This window comes from Natrix helvetica (genome assembly GCF_964273705.1).
Source record: "Natrix helvetica genome assembly, chromosome: 16".
Taxonomy (NCBI): Eukaryota; Metazoa; Chordata; class Lepidosauria; order Squamata; family Natricidae; genus Natrix; species Natrix helvetica.
Window position 1 is genome coordinate 4,113,586 of NC_138563.1, and position 18,386 is coordinate 4,131,971.

Here is an 18,386-nt window from a genome sequence, read left to right on the forward strand (position 1 = left end):
AAACAACAACACACCATTCTCCAGTCTAGGTCTATGGTCGCAAAGCGGCCTAGAAGGGCCAAGCGGGAGAGCCGCGCCTGCGCGAACGGTTGCCCGGAAACCGTGCCTCCCTCACCGGAAGCCCCTAGCGCCGGCGGCTGCGCGTTGCCCACCGCGCCTGCGCATTGGGCGGCTCGCCTCCTCCGAGGGCAACGCGCTGAGGGGAGACGGGGAGACGAAGAAAGGCCAGCGGAGACGGTTGCGACGACGGCGGCGGCCGGCGGGCTAAAGACCCTTCCGAGGCATCCCTCCGCGGCCTTCCGCTCGCGTGTGCCGGGGAGTCGTTTATCCGAGGTGCCCGCCAGCGGGGCTCCCTTCATGGCCGACGGCGGGAAAGGCGGATACAGCGGTGAGGGGAGCTTGAGGGCCCGGGAGGGGCTTTGCAGAGAGTCCTCGGCCGCCAAGGCCTACCTCACAGGGTCGTTGTGCGTGGGAAGGAGGGGGCCAAGGCGAATACAGCTGTGAAGGAGGCCTCAGAGGGCGACGGGGGGGCTTTTGAGGGGGATATGGTGGTGGTGGGGGCTTCCCGGATAGTTCTCTGTCGCCCTGGCCTACCTCACAGGGTTGTGCCTAGGAAGGAAGGGGGGAAAGGCGGATACAGCGGTGAGGGAGACCTGAGGGGACTGTGGGGTGGGGCTTCCCATAGCGCCTTTGGCCTACCTGACAGGGTCGTTGTGCGTGGGAAGGAGGGGGGCAAGACAAATACAGCTGTGAAGGAGGCCTCAGAGGGCGATTGGGGGCTTCCTGGAGAGTAATCGGTTGCCCTGGCCTACCTCACAGGGTCGTCGTGCATAGGAAGGGGGGAGGGGAAAGGTGAGGGGGAGGTGGGGGGGCTATCCCGGAGAGTCCTTTGCGGTCCCAGCCTACCTCACAGGGTTGTGGTACAGCAGCAAGGGGGAGGGGGCGTTTCCCAGAGAGTCTTCTGCCGCCTGGCCTACCTCACAGGGTCGTTGGGCATGGGAAGGAGTGGGGGAAGACAGATAAGCAGTGAGGGGAGCCTGTGGTGGTAGGGCCTTGAGGTCGTAAAATGGGGCAAAACTCACCGAACACATGTTTCGCTTAACAACGTAAACGTCGGGCTCAGTTGCGGTCGTACGTTGAGGGCCGCCTGTAGCCAAAAGCATGCCGTGTACTTGACTTACAGCGGCTGCAATGGCCGTAAGTGTGAAAAATGGCCAAACGCACTTTTCCAGTGCTGCTGTAGCTTCGAAGTGTCACTAAACGAACTGTTGTAAGTTGAGCTACAACCTGTAGTTGTAGCTCAGGGTTGAATTGTGTAGTCCTTGGTGTAGTCTGAGTGGGGAGAAAAAGTGATAGAAGGGAGTGAGACTTACAGGGAGCAGGGACTGGCTTTCACGAGTCCTTGGTGCTCTCTGAGCTTGGTGGTTTTCTTGCAGACGTTTCATGGCCCAACTAGGGAACGTCATCGGTGCTTGAAGGGAAGGGGTTTTGCAGAGGAGAGGGGGGAGGAGGACGAGGAGGGAGGAGGAAAAGGAGGAGGAAGAGGGCAACTGTGCGAACCTTGGTGCTCTCTGAACTTGCTTGTTTTCTTGCAGACGTTTCATGACCCAACTAGGTTACATCATCAGTGTTAGATGGGAATTGTGGAATAGAAGAGGAGGAAGAGGACTGTGCAGTCCTTGTCACTTTCTGAGCTTGGTTGTTTTCTTGCAGACAAGTTTCATGACCCAAGCAGGTAACATCATCAGTGCATCTTCAGTAGTGATGATGTTACCTAGTTTGGTAATGAAACATCTCCAAGGAAACAACCAAGCCAATCCTATCCATTTTGGAGCCTTAACTGACCTAATCGTCGATGTTCCTCAACCTTAGCAACATGCAGGCTGGGGAATGCTGGGAGTTGAAGTCCACCGAGATTAAAGTTGGCAAAGGCTGAGGAACGATGCTCGGGACCCCTTGCCTGCAGCCCTCTCTATACAATCGAACTGTCTCGGGACACCCGACTGATGCTTCCGTCCGTTTTCCTTTTTCTCAGAACATGACGACCGCGTGGGCTCCAGCACCAGGAACTACGCGCGGAGGAGAAAGGGCCGCGTCCCCTTCCGAGGAAAAATGTACAGCGAAATGGGCCATCACCAGCGCGGTTGGAACAGTTCCGGCTCTGGTTCTCGTGGCTGGACGGACGAAGACGACGGGGACGTTCTAATGAGCGATGCTCACGAAGTGCTTCGGACACGCTAGTGAGAAATAGATTGTGTGGGGTAGTCGGGGGGGGGGGGGGGATACTGTCTGCTTGTAAGAGAAACCCTTGTTTTAAAGCAAGCTGTTCCATAGAACAATGAATCAGTGGAACAGAAATTGCCTCCGGAAGTTGTGAATGCTCCAACACTGGAAGTTTTTAAGAAGATATTGGACAGTCATTTTTCTGAAACGGTATAGGGTTTCCTGCCTAGGCAGGGGGTTGGACTAGAAGACCTCCAAGGTCCCTTCCAACTCTGCTATTGTATTGTATTGTAAAGCTTTGGCGTTCCTTCTGATCCCTGTTTTGGTTGAATCGGTGTTAGCCGATATGTGGAAGCTCCTGTAAGAAGCAACATGAACAGTAGGCACTGGGAGAAAAAAAAAGGGTCAGCCTTTCCTGCCTAACCAGAGTTAGTTCATCGCCTAGAAATTCTGGGGTTTGCTTCTAGGAAGCGGTGGAATTGAGGCCACCTGATTCATTTGTCATCCTAGTAATTAGACAAAGAGCCAGGAAGTTCAAAGGCAGCAGCTGGGAAACTAGTAATTGGAACCTGTTCATGATTTGGAAGTTAATTAGGGCTAGTTTTCTCGATGGCCTGGCTTATGAAAGTATAATTGTAACTTTAAAAAGAGGGACGCGGTGGCTCAGAGGCTAAGATGCTGAGCTTGTCGATCAGAAAGGTTGGAAGTTCAACCGCGCCGCGTAACGGAGCGAGCTCCTGTTCCTGGTTCCAGTTTCTGCCAACATAGCAGTTTGAAAATGCAAGTAGAAAAACAGGAACCACCTTTGGTGGGAAGGTAGCAGCGTTCCGTGCGCCTTTGGCGTTGAGTCATGCCGGCCACATGACCACGGAGACGTCTTCGGACTGCGCTGACTCTTCGGCTTTGAAACGGAGATGAGCAGCGCCCCCTAGAGTCAGGAATGACTAGCACATATGTGCGAGGGGAACCTTTACCTAACTTTAAATATATATATTTAAAGGCAAAAAATGCTGTATTCAGTGTATAAGACACACCCAGATTTTCAGCCTCTTTTTTGAGGGAAAAAGGTGTGTCTTATAGTCCGAAAAATACGGTACGTCTCTCCGGTCCGTAGTTTAAAAAAAAGACCCCTTTGTTTCTCTCTTAGCACTCCTTATGGGTCACGTCCGCAGCGACCAGACCGAGGGAGCTCGAGCCTTATGAACGCCACCGTGAGACGAAATCTGAATATCGGGGACCGTGCTCCTGCTCCGAAAGCAGCGCTTGTCAGCAAGAAGACTTGGTTCAGAATTACGGTGAGCCACACGGCAGGAAACCAGGGACGTGGGCGTTCAGAAGGACCCTGGTCCATTGGAGGACATCTGTTTTCCCCAAGACCAGCAACCTCTGGCTCTGGAGCTGCAAGTGGCGCTTTCATCCCTCTGCTGCGGCTCCCTATCCACAATCGATTGGGCTTTCGGTTAGGACAGATAGAGGAAAAAGGACGCCATGCTAGGAGGAGACTCTATGGTGGGGGGATCAGACTTCCAGCCAGCTCCAGAATTGAACGGGGGGCTTCCGGTTAGGACCCTTGTTGCTCTTTGAGTGTTTGCCAACATTCCTTCAGTTTTCACTGAGCCATTTCAAGCTTTTTCAGGAAGGGCTAATTCCTTCCTTCCTTCCTTCCTTCCTTGGCCCTCTTCTTGTCTCTTGGGTCTTAATTGTCCCCACAGACTTTTCTTATTATGAATTGTCATCAATTCTTAGAGAGCCAGTTTGTCCTGGCTAGTAGATAAGGCGGAAGGCTGACATCTAGGAGACGACGAGTTCTAGTCCCGTCTTAGATATGGAAGCTGTCTGGGAGACTTTGGGCCAGTGACGGGAGTTCTACTCCTGCCTTAGGCATGAAAGTCTACTGGATGACTTTGGGCCTATCACTAAGGTGATGGTGAATTCTAGTCCTGCCTTAGGCATGAAAACCCACTGGGTGACTTTGGACCGATCACCAGGAGACAGTGAATTCTAGTCCCACCTTAGATGTGAAAGCTGACTGGGAGACTTTGGGCCAATCATCAAGAGACTGGGAATTTTAGTCTTGCCTTTGGCATGAAAACCCACTGGGTGACTTTGGACCGATCACCAGGAGACGGTGAATTCTAGTCCCGCCTTAGATAGGAAAGCCGGTTGGGTGACCTTGAGCCAATCCTCCTCTCTCAGCCCAACGCACTTCACGAGGTGGTGTTTGCGGGGAAAATAGAGCATTAGTAATAAGGTACATTTGCTGCTTTGAGTTATTTATAAAGGTAGTAAAAGACGAGATAAAAATCCAAGAAACAGCAAAAAAATAAATAAATTCTGGAAGACTTGAGATTTAAAATATGGGTAGAAACGCTTGGAATGTAAAACTGGAACGGACAGGGGCCAGAGAAAGAAATTGCTGAGGTGTTCCTTGTTTTTTAAGCAAGCAGGTGTGCAGAGGAATTTGCCAGTCAAGATGACAAAGGAAAGTTTGGAAAAAAAAAAAGCTTTGATGACAGCTAATTCCCCCCCCCCCCCCGCCCCTGCCAGGCTGCAGGGCATTCACCCAGGGCCCTTTTGGAATTAAGAGGCTTGGGCAGCTGTTGCCTTAAAGAGCTGTTAGGCAGAGCAGATGAGAAAGCAAGAATTGTGGGTTGTGCCTTAGAAATTCTGGTTTTTGACTGGCTCCTGTGTTCTTCTTTTGCCAGATTCCTTACGGAAGAAAATACGAAAAGAGCTGGCTGATGAACGCCATACGAGAAACCTGCAGCGTCCCATTCAACCCCATAGAGGTAAGAGAGCCCTTCACCTCCCTCGGAACTACAGGGAGTCCCCGACTTACGACCCACAACTGAGCCCAACGTTTCTGTCGTTAAGCGGAGACGCTGGTTGAGTGGGTTTTGCCCCATGTCACGACCTTTCTTGCCACCTAGGTAGAGACAGATATTTCTTTCTCTCTCTCTCTCTCTCTCTCGGCACAATGAGAATATACCTGCCGAACAAAACGCTGTACTGGTGACCTGAAGGGCATCTGGCCAGTAAACACTCTGCTAGCCCCATTCAGTTGTCCAGACTCCACCCCGCAAGGCAGTGGTGAAATTCAAAAATTTTCCCTGCCAGTTCTGTGGCCGTGGCTTGGCGGTCTTGTGACCAGCCGGGCGTGGCTTGATGGTCATGTGACCAGCTGGGCGTGGCTGCACAACTGGCTCGCACACAATGCAAAAGCACCTGGGCTTCACACAAAATGTCCCACGCAACAAGCAGGCACCGGGCACAACTGACTTGTCACACAGCTAAGTTTTTAGCATTTTTATTTATTTTTTACTAGGAATAGGTAGTTAAAAAACGCTTTAAAAAAGGGAAGCCAAGTTCCCACCACGATTGTTTTGCACAGCTGATCGTCTGAATTTATTTATTTATTTACTTTTTTAAAAACATTTTTTTTCTTTTAAGTACCGGTTCTGGCAAACCGTCTGGAACCGGTAGCATTTCACCCCTGCCGCAAGGAATTGTGTGTGGGGGGGGGGGGGTCATCAAATGACAATTTGTTAGGTGAATCTGGCTTCCCCCGTTGACTTGGCTCATCAGAAAAGCCGCCAATTATCGAGAACGTTAGCTTTATTTTAATTTTTAAAAAAAAGAAATCGGAAAAGTGCCCTTTGATCCCAAGATGACGTTTCCCTCCCACTTGTAGTACCACTGCGTGAATAACCGGGTGGTTTTCTACGTAGAAGACACTTCCGTGGCCAACGCCCTTAAGCAGACCTCTCGTAAAATTTCTTCTCCGGATGGATACAAGGTTTGTTCATCCTTGCCTGGGAAAGGGGAGGGGAGGGAAGGGAAGTGTGGGGGGGGGGGCAGCAGGTCCCAGCTCCGGAACAACGCCCATGAAAACGGACCTGTGGCTCCTTTCACTTCCCACAAGCCATTTCCCTAATTCAGGTTCCGCTTTCTCTCAGGTGGCGATACTTATAAACACATGCAACCCACCAATCACCGTCCAGCATGAACTGAAACCAGAAGACATTGAGCAGCTGAAGGTATAAAATAAAACTTAAAAACAACAACAACAACAACGTTTAAAATGTTTGGCAAAACTTCTTCCCGCTACCTTGCCCCTACGCAGGTATTCCTCCGCTAGGGGAAAGAAAGAGATGGAAGGAAGGAATATCTCTTTTAATATTCTTTTTTCCTTCCTCCCTCTCTCCCTCCCTTCCCTTCCCTTTCCCCTTCTCCTTCCTTCTTCTCTCTTTCCTTTCCTCCCTGTCTCCCTTCTTTCCTTCTTTCCCTCCCTCCCTCGAGTTTTTAAAGAAGAAATTGGACAACTATTTGTCTGAAATGGTCTAAGGTTTCCTACTTGAGGGGGTTCGACTAGAAGACTGCCTAGTTCCCTTCCAGCTCTCTTATCTTTCCTTCCTCACTCACTTTTGAGTTTTTTAAGAAGAGATTGGACAACCACTTGTCTGAAATGGGATAGGGCTTTCTGCTTGAGCAGGGGGTTGGGCTACAGGACCTCCAAGGTCCCTCCCAGCTCTGCTATTCTGATAGATAGAAGGGAGGGAGAAGCGGCTGGTTTGCTGAAGCAGCAGAGAGGAAACAGACAAATGAGCTAAGGGAGCAACCTGGAGGCAGGACAAGCTTCCTGTTGCTGTTTGGCTCCCTCTGACCTCTTTGGCCCTCAAGAGTGCAAATCAGATCTGCTTTGTAGTCTTTGGGGGAATGCAAACCTCTGGTTGGTGATCGCAGCCTCATCTCAGATAACCTTCTCCTTCCGCTTTCAGCAATGTATGAGTAAAAGGTACGATAGCGCCAATCAAGCTTTGAATATGAAAAATATCCACGCAGATCCCGGTGAGTCGGTCTCCCCCCACCCCACCCCTCCCTCCCTTCCACCGAGAGGGCACGGTTTGGCCTTCATTTAAAATCAGCACCGCCCTACACACACACACACACACACACACACACACACAGGGTTGGTTTTTTTTTTTGTGTGTGTTAAACAAAGTCCATTCTTGCGGCTAGGCGTCGGAAGTGAAATCGATCCCGTTTCATTCTCTCTCTCTCTCCCGCCCCCCCAGATCTGATAGCCCAGAATATCGACATCGTGTTGAACCGCCGAAATTGCATGTTAGCCGTGCTGCAGATCATCAACGACAACATCCCCGAGGTCAGCCGTCTCCCATCCTCCGTCCGATCCTCGGTTTGAGGGGAGGCAACGAGGAGGGTGAATTTTGGGCCAGGTTTCCACCTGGGGGGTTCGAAGGGACGTGGGCCTCTTTGGAGATCTCTAGCTGGTCAGATGGGCCTCCTTTGAGGAAAACGGCCACGGTCTGGTGGCCGAACCTTAAAAACCAACCTTCCTAGTATTTCGTTCTGCATCTTAATTCCAGATTGTATTTTGGGAGGCTTCCCTCTTTATTTACTTATATGATATCCTGCCTATATAAAGGTGGTGTTCATAACCCTCTTTCTACTGTTTGCTTCTGCTGTGCTCATGACGACAACAATCCTGCGAGGTGGGTTGGACAATGAGAGCAGGCCTGTCCTAAAGTCACCCAGCCGGCTTTCATGCCTAAGGTGGGACTAGAACTCGGGGTCTCCTGGTAATTGGCCTAAAGTCACCCAGCTGTCTTTCATCCTTAAGGCGGGACTAGAACTCAGGGTCTCCTGGTAATTGGCCCAAGGTCGCCCAATGGCTTTCATGCCTAAATTGGGACTAGAACTCCCTGTCTCCTGGTGATTGGCCTAAAGCAGGGGTGTCCAAACTTGGGAACTTTAAGACTTGTGGACTTCAAGTCCCAGAATTCCCCAGCCAGCATGGCTGGCTGGGGAATTCTGGGAGTTGAAGTCCACAAGTCTTAAAAGTTCCCAAGTTTGGACACCCCTGGCCTAAAGTCACCCAGCTGCCTTTCATGCCTAAGGCGGGACTAGAACTCACCGTCTCCTGGTAATTGGCCCAAAGTTACCCAGTTGGCTTTCAATAAATAAATAAATAAATAATAAATAAATAAATATTTATTTCTTAGCCGCACCCTCTCCCGAAGGACTCGGGGCGGCGTACAATGAAACATATGAAATAAATATGTGGACAAAACAAACATATAACAGAGACATATACCGAGACACACACAAGGAGGAGGTCGGCTGATAAATAAAAACAATTAAAATACAGTATTTAAAAACCCCTAGATAATTAAATATAATTAAAATACCCAGTTAAAAACCCGTCAGCCTAAGGCGAGACTAGAACTTCCTGGCAATTGGCCCAAAGTCACCCAGCCGCCTTTCATGCCTAAGGCGAGACTAGAGCTCCCTGTCTCCTGGCGATTGGCCCAAAGTCACCCAGCCGCCTTTCATGCAGAAAAGTTGGTTGGGCCAATCCCTAGGAGACTGGAAGTTCTAGTTCCTCCTTTGGCAGGAAAGCCGGCTGGGTGACTTTGGGCCAATCCCCAAGGAGACTGGGATATGCGTAATGGCTACCTGGTGAGCCCTGAATGCAACGGGAATTTCATTTTAATGTCTGCTGATGAGTGTGTGTTGAAAGTGACAATCAAGTGTCCTTTCTGTTCTCTGCAGCTCCTCTCCCTCAACCTAAGTGACAACAAGCTCTATCGTCTCTACGACATGTCCGATTTACATCAGAAAGCTCCCAACCTGAAGATCCTCAATTTGTCTTGTAACCAGGTAATATCTCAGCCGACCCCCTCCTCTCCTCCCCCCCCCAAAACCCCCACTCCCTGGATCTGTGCTTAGCCAACTTGCCCCCTGCCTGACTCCACCTCCTCCCTCCCCTCCCCTCTTGATTCTCCCCAGCTGAAGGCCGAATACGAGCTGGACAAGCTGAAAGGCTTAAAGCTGGAGGAGCTCTGGCTGGACGGCAACCCCATGTGCGACAGCTTCCAGGACCGCTCCGCTTACATCAGGTGAGCCGCAGCCTTCGTCCCCGCCTCGACTCACCGGAGGAGACTCGCCCTTCCCATGGCCCTGTCTCCTCGGACTGTGATGGGGTGACAACAACAACAACACCCCCCCACAATCTTTAGTTTCGCCCAAGAGGCCTTCTATTTTTGCCTGGTTGAGGACTGGATCTTCCCAGCTGGCATCTGGACTCCCAGAGGGGGGGCCTTCTGCCTTCTCTGACCTTGCTTTGCGATGACTTCTGACCATGGTTTTATTGCAGCTAGATTGGAGCACTGCCTGCCGGGGGTTTCCTTCTCACCCTTCTCAACCTTACAAAGCGATTTAAAAAGTGCTTTTTTTTTTTTTAAGCAAGTGCCCATACACCCGTCCCTCCCTCTCTTCCTTCCTCTTCCTCCCCCACCCCCCCATGGTAATACATTCCTGTTCCCCTCCAGGCATCTCTTGCCTGTCCTAACTTCGTCGTCCCCCCTCAATCATTTCTCTTTCGGGGGCCCCCAAGACTCCCGAGTGCACAGCCTTCGCCTTCCTCTCCCGCTTCCCTCTGTGGCTAGCCCACCTCCCTTGGCCCGAGCCTGCCATTCTGGGTCTTCCTTCTCTGTTTGGAGGGCCAGGATTATTTTTTGCACCTCCTTGGCTTTCATGTTGGCACGAGAGCTGCCAAGCGGCAAGGATTCCCTGGTGACCGGAAAAGAGTCCCAAAAAAACCGTGGCCCCTACAGACGGCTGGTTAGCCAATGACGGGTAAGATTCCTCGGTGGAAGGAACAACCTAAGACAGGCACAGTCAAATTGGTGGCCGGAACGAGCCCTCCCGGTGGCGGAAGGCGATGGAGCGAGAGAAGAGCCCAGGGAACCTCATTTGCGCACCGCACGCGCGCTTTCTCCTGGCGCGGCTGCTGCCGGAAACAGCTCAAGCAGGGAGATGTTCTCACTTAAGCAGCCGAGCGGGGCGGCGTTTTCTCCCGAGCTGAAACGGCCACGGAGATTGTGGCGAGCAAATCGGCGAAACAACAACCCCACCACCACCCTCTCCCTGTAGGAGGAGGCTTCCGACACGATGGCAGGCAGGCAGGACGGACCTTGGCGGTGGGAAGGGAACGCCCAAAGGGGGCTTTGAGGATGGAGGAGGCTGTGCACCAGAGCGGGTGGGCTTCTGAATGACATACACAGATACCCCTTTTTTTTCCTGGGGTTCCCTTGCCTCTCAACCCAACAACCTCTGTCCTTTGCACACATTAAATTAGATTTTGACCTTGGTACGGGAACGCTTTTCTTTAAAAAAAAAAAGCGTTTTAAAAGGTTTGTGGCCCAGGAAGTTGCTTCTGGCCCCTCCAGGACCGATGGGACACCTTGGCCATTCCCCTCCCTCCCCCCTCCCCTTCTCCCCCACTTTGAAAGAGCGTTTCTCCTATAAATGGCCCGACCAGGTGAGTACCTCCCTCAGGTAAGTGCGGAGACCCTTCCAGTTCACGCAGCCTCCTTTTTTTTAAAAGAAAAATGAACACCTCTGACTCTCCTGCCTGTCTGCATGTGTAAAACTACCACAGGGAAGGAAACGGGCCCATTTTACAGGGTGTTCGACAGAGGCTTGCGTTTTGAGGTGGGGGGGGCAGAACCTTGGCGTGCTGTCTCCTAGCATCAAGTCAGTGGTCACCCCCTGTTCCACGCGGTGGTAATAACCAGCTGGAGCCACTTCTCTTAAAAGCCAGAAATGTCTGGCGAATGAAAACTGATGGCGATGTTTTCTCCTTAAGAGAGGTCGAGCATCGTATCCCAGTACTTAAAACGGGCAGTGGGGAGCTTTTAACCAACGGCAGAAGTGACTCAGCTTTGTTTTAAGAGGTGCTGTGTCTTTTTATGGCCTTTTAACGTGCTCTTTTAGCACCTAGCCTAAGAGCCTGGGCCTGAGTTCAAACCCTCGGCATAGCCTTCGTTTGACGGCTCTTGTTTTAAAGCTTGTGTAAATCCCCGCCAAAAAAAAATCTATCGAGTCTATTTCGCAGCTCCTCGTTTAAAAGATTCCGGTGAGCTGCGCCCCCGTTTCTTAGCCTCGAGAGCAATCGCTCCAGGGCTCAAACCGGTCGAACGGAATTCCTTTCCCGTTCTTTGCAAAATGCTGACCCAGCGCAAGGTTCCCTGTTGAAAGAGGACTAGCTGCTTCGTAATTTAAACACCGGATTGGCAGCTAAGAGAAGTTCTTTTAACTTCCGTCCACCGGAGCCGTTTAGGAGTCGTCCTTTATTTCTTGGCCGCGCGGCCCATCAGCACCGTGCTGGGGGAGTTAAATACACCCCACCCCACCCCCCTGCTGAAGCATGGGCGCCGTTCCTAAAATGGACAAAACGGGCTCGCTAGGCAGGGCGAGGGTCCATTGAGGGCAGGCTATTCAGAGGGAGGGGTCGGCTGTGCTAACAGGACGTGCTGCGTACTCATTCTTGTTCTGTTTCCGGCAGCGCCATCCGAGAACGGTTCCCCAAGCTGCTGCGGCTGGTGAGTTATCCAAAGCTGGCACGTCCTGGTGTGTGTGTGTTTGTGAGTGAGACATTTGACAAAGCTCCCTCCTCTTTTCCCTCCGCAGGACGGTCACGAGCTGCCTGCGCCCATCTCGTTTGACGTTGAAACGCCTACCACTTTGCCTCCATGCAAGGTAAACCAAACCTTGGGGAAGGGGCAGGTGGAAATGGGTGGTGGGGGAGGAACGATACCTGTTATGGACCACGCGAGGGTCTCCCCAGTTGGGCTGTCCTCCCTGGTCCGCTTGGAGACCGCCTCCTTCAAACCCGCCTCCCGGCCTTCCTTTCTGCAGGGCAGTTATTTTGCCTCCGAAGGCTTGAAAATGCTGATCGTCCGCTTTTTACAACAGTGAGTATCACATTTATTCACAACTAGCCGATCACCCGGCATTGCCCAGGGTTAATTTATTTATAGGGGGGGAAATGTCTGGACCAAACTGCCAGTTGCCAAGTGTCCCCATTTTGATCACATGACCGTGGGGATGCTGCAGTGGTCGGAAGTGTGAAAAACGGTCGTCCCTTTTTCAAGTGCTGTTGTAGCTTGGAGTGGTCACTAAATGAACTGTTGTAAGTGGAGGACAACCTGTAATGAGAACAACCAGTCACTGGAATGGCTTACCTCCAGAAATTGTGGTAGCTCCAACACGGGAGGTTTTCAAGAAGAGTGTCAGGTTTCCGAAAGATGCCCTAATTGACTCATGAGTCTTGAGCCAAATTTTAAAAGAAAACTAGTCATTTATTAGGAGCATTTATTTTGGCAAGACCTTTTTATCAGCCAGATCTGAGCCTCGTTTGAATTATAGCTTAATTTTAGCCCTGTTCCTTCCCTCCCCTCAGTCTGTGTCATAAATCACATTTCCCAATGAGGTACAACCCTCCCAAGCCTGCTGCGGCAATCTGACATCCGACTCTAGCCGAAAATATGTGTGGAATGCACTCTTCCCCCCTCCCCTTTTCCTCACCATGACGACCTTACGAGTTGACATTGAGATTGAACAGCCATGTGTCTGAAGTGCTATAGGGGTTGGAGTAGATGACCTCCCAGGTTCCTTCCAATTCTGTGATTCCATGTTCTGTGAAAGAATAGTGGCATCCTGCTCTTTGGTGGTGCACAATTGTCCCTTCCCTTCCAGATATTACGCCATCTATGACTCCGGAGACCGACAAGGCTTGCTAGATGCGTATCACGAGGGGGCGTGCTGTTCGCTAAGCATCCCATTCTCCACGAATCACCCTTACAGGTCTGTTTGGGGGTTCCACCGCTTGGCTTGGGGGGGGGGTTTCGCTGTGTTCCACCTTACCATGTGCCGGCAAATATTTAAAACTCAGCGTTCACCCTGCATTCCTTGGACCAGGCCAACGAGTTAAGCTGGATTTCTTAGTATCCGCTTCCGTTTGTCTTCCTGTGACTTCGGGGTGCAAAACGTGCTCATTGAAAATTCAGAATGTTTGACACCCCCGGAAAACAGCCTTAATGAAGAAGGGAGCATGTGGGGAGAAACTAATCAGAAAAATGGCAGTCAGCCATTCATCCTTTATTATTATTATTATATTTTTATTGTACAACTTTCTTAGTTATGTATAACATTTCTATATTCACGATAACAGTATACCATCTGGGCACAATCTCTATTGAATACAGATAATAAATTTGTATTGTAACTATTATTCTCAATACCTATTCCTCTTTTGTCGAAAACTTTGCATCGTTTGATTAAGCCCTCTGTTCAATTTTATCTATAATCTATTAATAATATCAAACGTTATAAACATCAGGTGAATATCGTGTAACCATTAATTTCCAAATAATTATACAGTTTGCTTATCTTAAGTGTTCAATGTTCATTATTTAATTGCACAAATTGCCATATTTTTCGGGGGTAGAAGACGCATGGGAGTATAAGACGCACCAAGATTTTGAAGAGGCAAATTTAAAAAAAACAAAAACGTTTTTGCACTCTGCAGACCTCCCAAAAACGGCCCGTTTTTTTTTTTGGTCAAAAAAAGGGCATGAGTAGCCTTTAGGAGGCTTGTAGAGTGCTGCTGGGGGGGGGGGGCAAAACGAGCAAAAAACAGCCCATTTTTCGCTCATTTTTGCCCTCCCCAGCCCCCAGGAGCACCCTGGAAGCCGCCTAAAGGCTATGCATGGCCATTTTTGCAAAGGGGCGAAAATGCTGTATTCGTGGTATAAGATGCACCCAGATTTTCACCCTCTTTTTTGAGGGAAAAAGGTGCGTCATACTTTGAAAAATACGGTACTTCATCTTTGTCTGCATGCGTAGATTGCTAACTTCTTCTGCTTTTTTATACCCATTAATAGAATAATATCCAGATTGAAAAAGTAATCTTTTTCTCCCCCGCTTCTGATTTCTATCTTTACACCTTTCATCCTTCTGAGGTCAATAAAAGGGGGACTCAGATTGTTGGGGGCCGACCCTCGAGTTTAAAAAGTGAGGCTTTCAGTCAGTTCAGGGGGACCCAATTCCAGAGACGGCCTCTTCTGATCAGCGATAGAGTTTTAATGAGATTTATAGCCAGATAGGCCTTCTTGTTACTCACGTGAAGGTCTAGGAAGTGCTCTTTACTTCTCCCTCCCCGCCCAACTGCCCTAGTTTCCATTGTTTTAATAATGTGCGCTGAATACTTTTTATTTATTTACTTATGTTTGTTTGTTTTCCCCTGCAGGAACTCTTTGGCTGAATACTTCAAAAACAGCCGGAATGTGAAGAGACTGAAGGATCCTTGTAAGCAAATGATGATAAAAGGAGGTTTGGGGTTTCGGGGCTACCTTTGAGGCCTAGCCTGAAAGAGCGTCCGGTGCAAAGCGAAATATTTTGCAAATCCTTTTTAAAAATGTGGAACGTTGCCATACCTCCCCTTTCTTCGTTCCCTGCTTAAATTCCTGAACCAGTCAGTCAATAAACTAGAGCCAGTTTGGTCTAGCAGTGAAGGCACTTGCTAGAAACCAGGAGACGGTGAGTTCTAGTCCCACTTTAGGCATGAAAACCAGCTGGGTGACTTTGGGCCAATCTCCAGGAGACGATGAGTTCTAGTCCTACCTTAGGCAGGAACACTGGCTGCGTGACATTGGACTAATTACTAGGAGATGATGAATTCTAGTCCTGTTTTAGATAGGAAAGCTGGCCGGTGACTTTGGACCAATCACCAGGAGAGTTCTAGTCCCACTTTAGGCATGAAAACCAGCTGGGTGACTTTGGGCCAATTACCAGGAGACAGTGAGTTCTAGTCCCGCCTTAGGCACAAAACCAGCTAGATGACTGGGCCAGCCCCTCCCTCCCTCAGCTTTACCCACCTCACAGGGTTGTTCTGGGCAAAAGAAGAGGAGGAAGGATTATGTATGTTCACCAATTATTTATAAAATATAATAAAAGGGGAGGGGGGAATTAAATTTCTTTATCCAAGCCAACTGTTCTTCTGTTTAGCCCAGCATGGTCATTTAGGGTCACAGATTGAGACCCTTCCCAGCTCCTGATCCTGGATCCCTTTACTTGAGGTGACCAGCATAAGGACTCGGGTTTTCCTGCATAGAAGTTGTACCCCCAGTGCCCCTCGAGTTCAAGTCCCTCTTTATACCTTCTGGTTCCTAGATCCCAAATTCTTTCCCTTTGAAGTCATTTAATACAATACAATAGTAGAGTTGGAAGGGACCTTGGAGGTCTTCTAGTCCAACCCCCTGCCTAGGCAGGAAATCCTATACCGTTTCAGACAAATGGCTCTCCAACATCTTCTTAAAGACTTCCAGTGTTGGGGCATTCACAACTTCTGGAGGCAACTTCTGTTCCACTGATTCATTGTTCTAACTGTCAGGAAATTTCTCCTCAGTTCTAAGTTGCTTCTCTCCTTGATTAGTTTCCACCCATTGCTTCTTGTCCTACCCTCAGGTACCAGCCTCCTTTCGATCACGTCCCCACCGTCTTTGTTGGCCACCTTTTTTTTTGTTTGTTTGTTTCTGTTCCTCGTTCCTTTTGAGGCAGGAAGCCACTCGTAGCCCCTGCTTCCCTTCTGGGTTTCAGGTTTTGGGTAAAAAGCCAAATTACTTCCCAAAACCCTCCTGCCTTTTCTCCCCTTCAGCCCTGCGCTTCCGACTCCTCAAACACACCAAGTTGAACGTCGTGGCTTTCCTCAGCGAATTGCCCAAGACTCAGCACGACGTGAATTCCTTCGTGGTGGACGTCTGCGCGCAAACGGTGAGTAAAGAGAAAAGACCGGCCAGGTCTGGTCTGACTGAACAAGCATTTGATGGGCTGTGGCTCCATGACGGTCGTAAGTCGAGGCTTAGCTGTATTTTGAGGTCAGGCAAGGGGAGGCCTGTTGTTCTGACTCAGCTCCCCAAACACAACAAACCGAGGAAGTCAACACAAAGGTTCCTTTATCAGGAGTGCCGACAGTTTCTCTCTCACCGCAGGCTAACAAGTCCGTCCTAACGGAAGATGAATAGTTGTCTGCTACATCTATTCATCTCCGCCCCCTGCCTTTCATCCCCAGAGTTTGGGTGGGGCTTCACTAGCAGCGGTGGCTCTTCCGTCCCAAGGACCGGCCCATAGATTTCCACTGCTCTCCTCTCCTCTGCCTTCTGTGCATCCTCACATCAGGCACTGGGCCCAGCTGCTCCTCCTCTTCCTCATCAGCCATCTCCAGACCTGGGAGCTGTTGACTCTCCATCTGAGGGCTGACGGACAGCCGAGGCTCCACCTCTGTCTCTCTCTCTGCCAGCTCAATCCTGCTATCAGGATTCTAGATCGCATCCAATAATAAATCAGAGCCCGAGGCAAAGTATTGCTCAGAGTTCCAATTGATGAAGAGAGCCATGTTGGCACATCTCGGAAAACCCGAATCTGAAAGCTTCCCTGTTTTCCCCACCCAGTTCGAAAGTTCAAGATCTTGGCCCCCAGACCCACAAGTCCATCCCATGATCCCATCGTCCACTGCCACGCTAGCCGCTTCCACCCATCCAGTTCCGGTCAAGTGCAGAGTCAGCCTGTCCCTTCCGTTTTGAACGCTGCTCCTTTCTTGTTTCAGAATACGCTGTTGTGTTTTACCCTGAACGGAATCTTTAAGGAAGGTGAGTGCGTGGTCGCAAGGCCCCGTCCTACAACGCAGGGGGGGAGGGGTCAAGCCTCAGCATGCACCCTTCCCCCCTTCCTGACCCCCTCCTCTCTCTCGTTTCCTTCTCCCACTGCAGTCGACAGCCGGTCTCGGGATACAGTGCGAGCCTTCACCCGGATCTTCATTGCCGTCCCTGTTGGCCACAGCGGGTAAGAGGCTCCAGAGGGTCAGCAGACAGGCAGGAGAGTCAGGGGCTGCTTGAGTGCTGCCCGGCGGGGATTGGGGGAGACCCCAGTTCGAATCCCGCCTTAGGCCCTTTAAGTCGCTCCCTGTCTTGTCTGTCTCATCCCCAGCCTCCCCTTTAAATGCATTGCGTCGCCTCCAGAAGTCAAAACATGTGCAAAAGATGTTTGGGTTTATAAGCCCAGCACCCTCTTGGGTATCACTGATGATGTTACCTAGTTGGGTAATGAAATGTCTGCAAGAAAACAGCCACCAAGCTCAGAGAGCACCAAGGACCCCACAGTCCTCCTCCTCTCCACTATCCCCGCTCCCTTCTAGCCCCGATGACGTTACCTAGTAGGGCAATGAAACGTCTGCAAAAGAAAACCGGTCCTAACTCCCGCTGTAACTTCAAGCGGTCCCAAAATGAGCTGTTGTAAGTCAAGGACTTTCCTGTCCTGGGGGAGCCTCTGGCTGCAGCTCTTCCTTTCTTTTCGCCAGGCTGAGCATCGTGAACGACCAGATCTTCATCCGCAAAGCCAACAACACGGAAATCCGCAAAGCCTTCGTCATGCCGGCCCCCACCCCGTCCTCCAGCCCCGTGCCCACCCCTTCCACCGAGCCCATGCCCTCAATCTCCTCCAGCCCCGGGCCCATCCTGACGGCTGAGCATCAGGAAATGTTGCAGAATTTCTCCCTGCAGTCGGGCATGAACCTGGAGTGGTCTCAGAAGTGAGTGCCGGCGGGGGAGTGAGGGCAGGAAGGGGTAGGGGGTAGAGGCCAAGATGGTGTCAGACCGGCGTTGGGTCTCTCCCGTGGCTTAAGGACCTCCTCGCTCTCTCTTTCTCTCCTCTCTCTCAATCTCTATTCTTTCTCTTTCTCAATCTCTTTCTTTCAATCTCTCTATTCTCTCTCTCAATCTCTTTCAATCTCTCTATTCTCTTTCTCTCAATCTATTCTCTTTCCCTCTCTTTCAATCTCTATTTTCTTTCACTCAATCTCTCTTCTTTCTGCCAATCCACATGTTTCATTCTCTTTCTCTTTCAATCTCTATTCTCTTTCTCTCAATCTTTCAATCTCTCCTCTCTCTTTCAATCTCTCTCTCTCTATTCTCTTTCAATCTCTATTTTCTTTCACTCAATCTCTATTCTTTCAATCTCTCTCTCTCTCTCTATTATCTTTCAATCTCTCTCTCTTCTCTTTCTCTCAATCTCTTTCAATCTCTCTCTTTCCCGCTTCCCCTCCCAGGTGCCTCATGGACAACGAATGGAACTACGCGAAAGCAGCTCACGCCTACACCCACCTGAAGGTGAGTTATCCGTCTCTGCCTTCGGAAGCACAACCTGATTCCTATTTGTGCTCAGGGCGAGCAAGTGGTGCCTCTCTCTTGGGATTCTGGCCATTGGACAGGTAGCCCTCTACTTACAACGGTTCACTCAGTGGC

At 50.3% G+C, this 18,386-nt stretch overlaps 1 protein-coding gene across 1 annotated transcript; it reads left to right on the plus strand.

Moving 5' to 3' along the window:
• Positions 1 to 18: 18 nt before the first annotated feature.
• On the plus strand, positions 19 to 18,386 carry NXF1 (nuclear RNA export factor 1). The gene is made up of 20 exons (XM_081968163.1): positions 19 to 388; positions 2,036 to 2,240; positions 3,371 to 3,518; positions 4,929 to 5,012; positions 5,915 to 6,019; positions 6,180 to 6,260; positions 7,002 to 7,071; positions 7,299 to 7,387; positions 8,797 to 8,904; positions 9,034 to 9,143; positions 11,594 to 11,630; positions 11,719 to 11,787; positions 11,947 to 12,002; positions 12,787 to 12,894; positions 14,339 to 14,397; positions 15,746 to 15,861; positions 16,694 to 16,736; positions 16,857 to 16,929; positions 17,444 to 17,674; positions 18,191 to 18,386. Exons 1-20 carry the CDS (start codon positions 34 to 36, stop codon positions 18,354 to 18,356), a joined length of 2,313 nt encoding a protein of 770 aa, XP_081824289.1. The 5' UTR covers positions 19 to 33; the 3' UTR covers positions 18,357 to 18,386.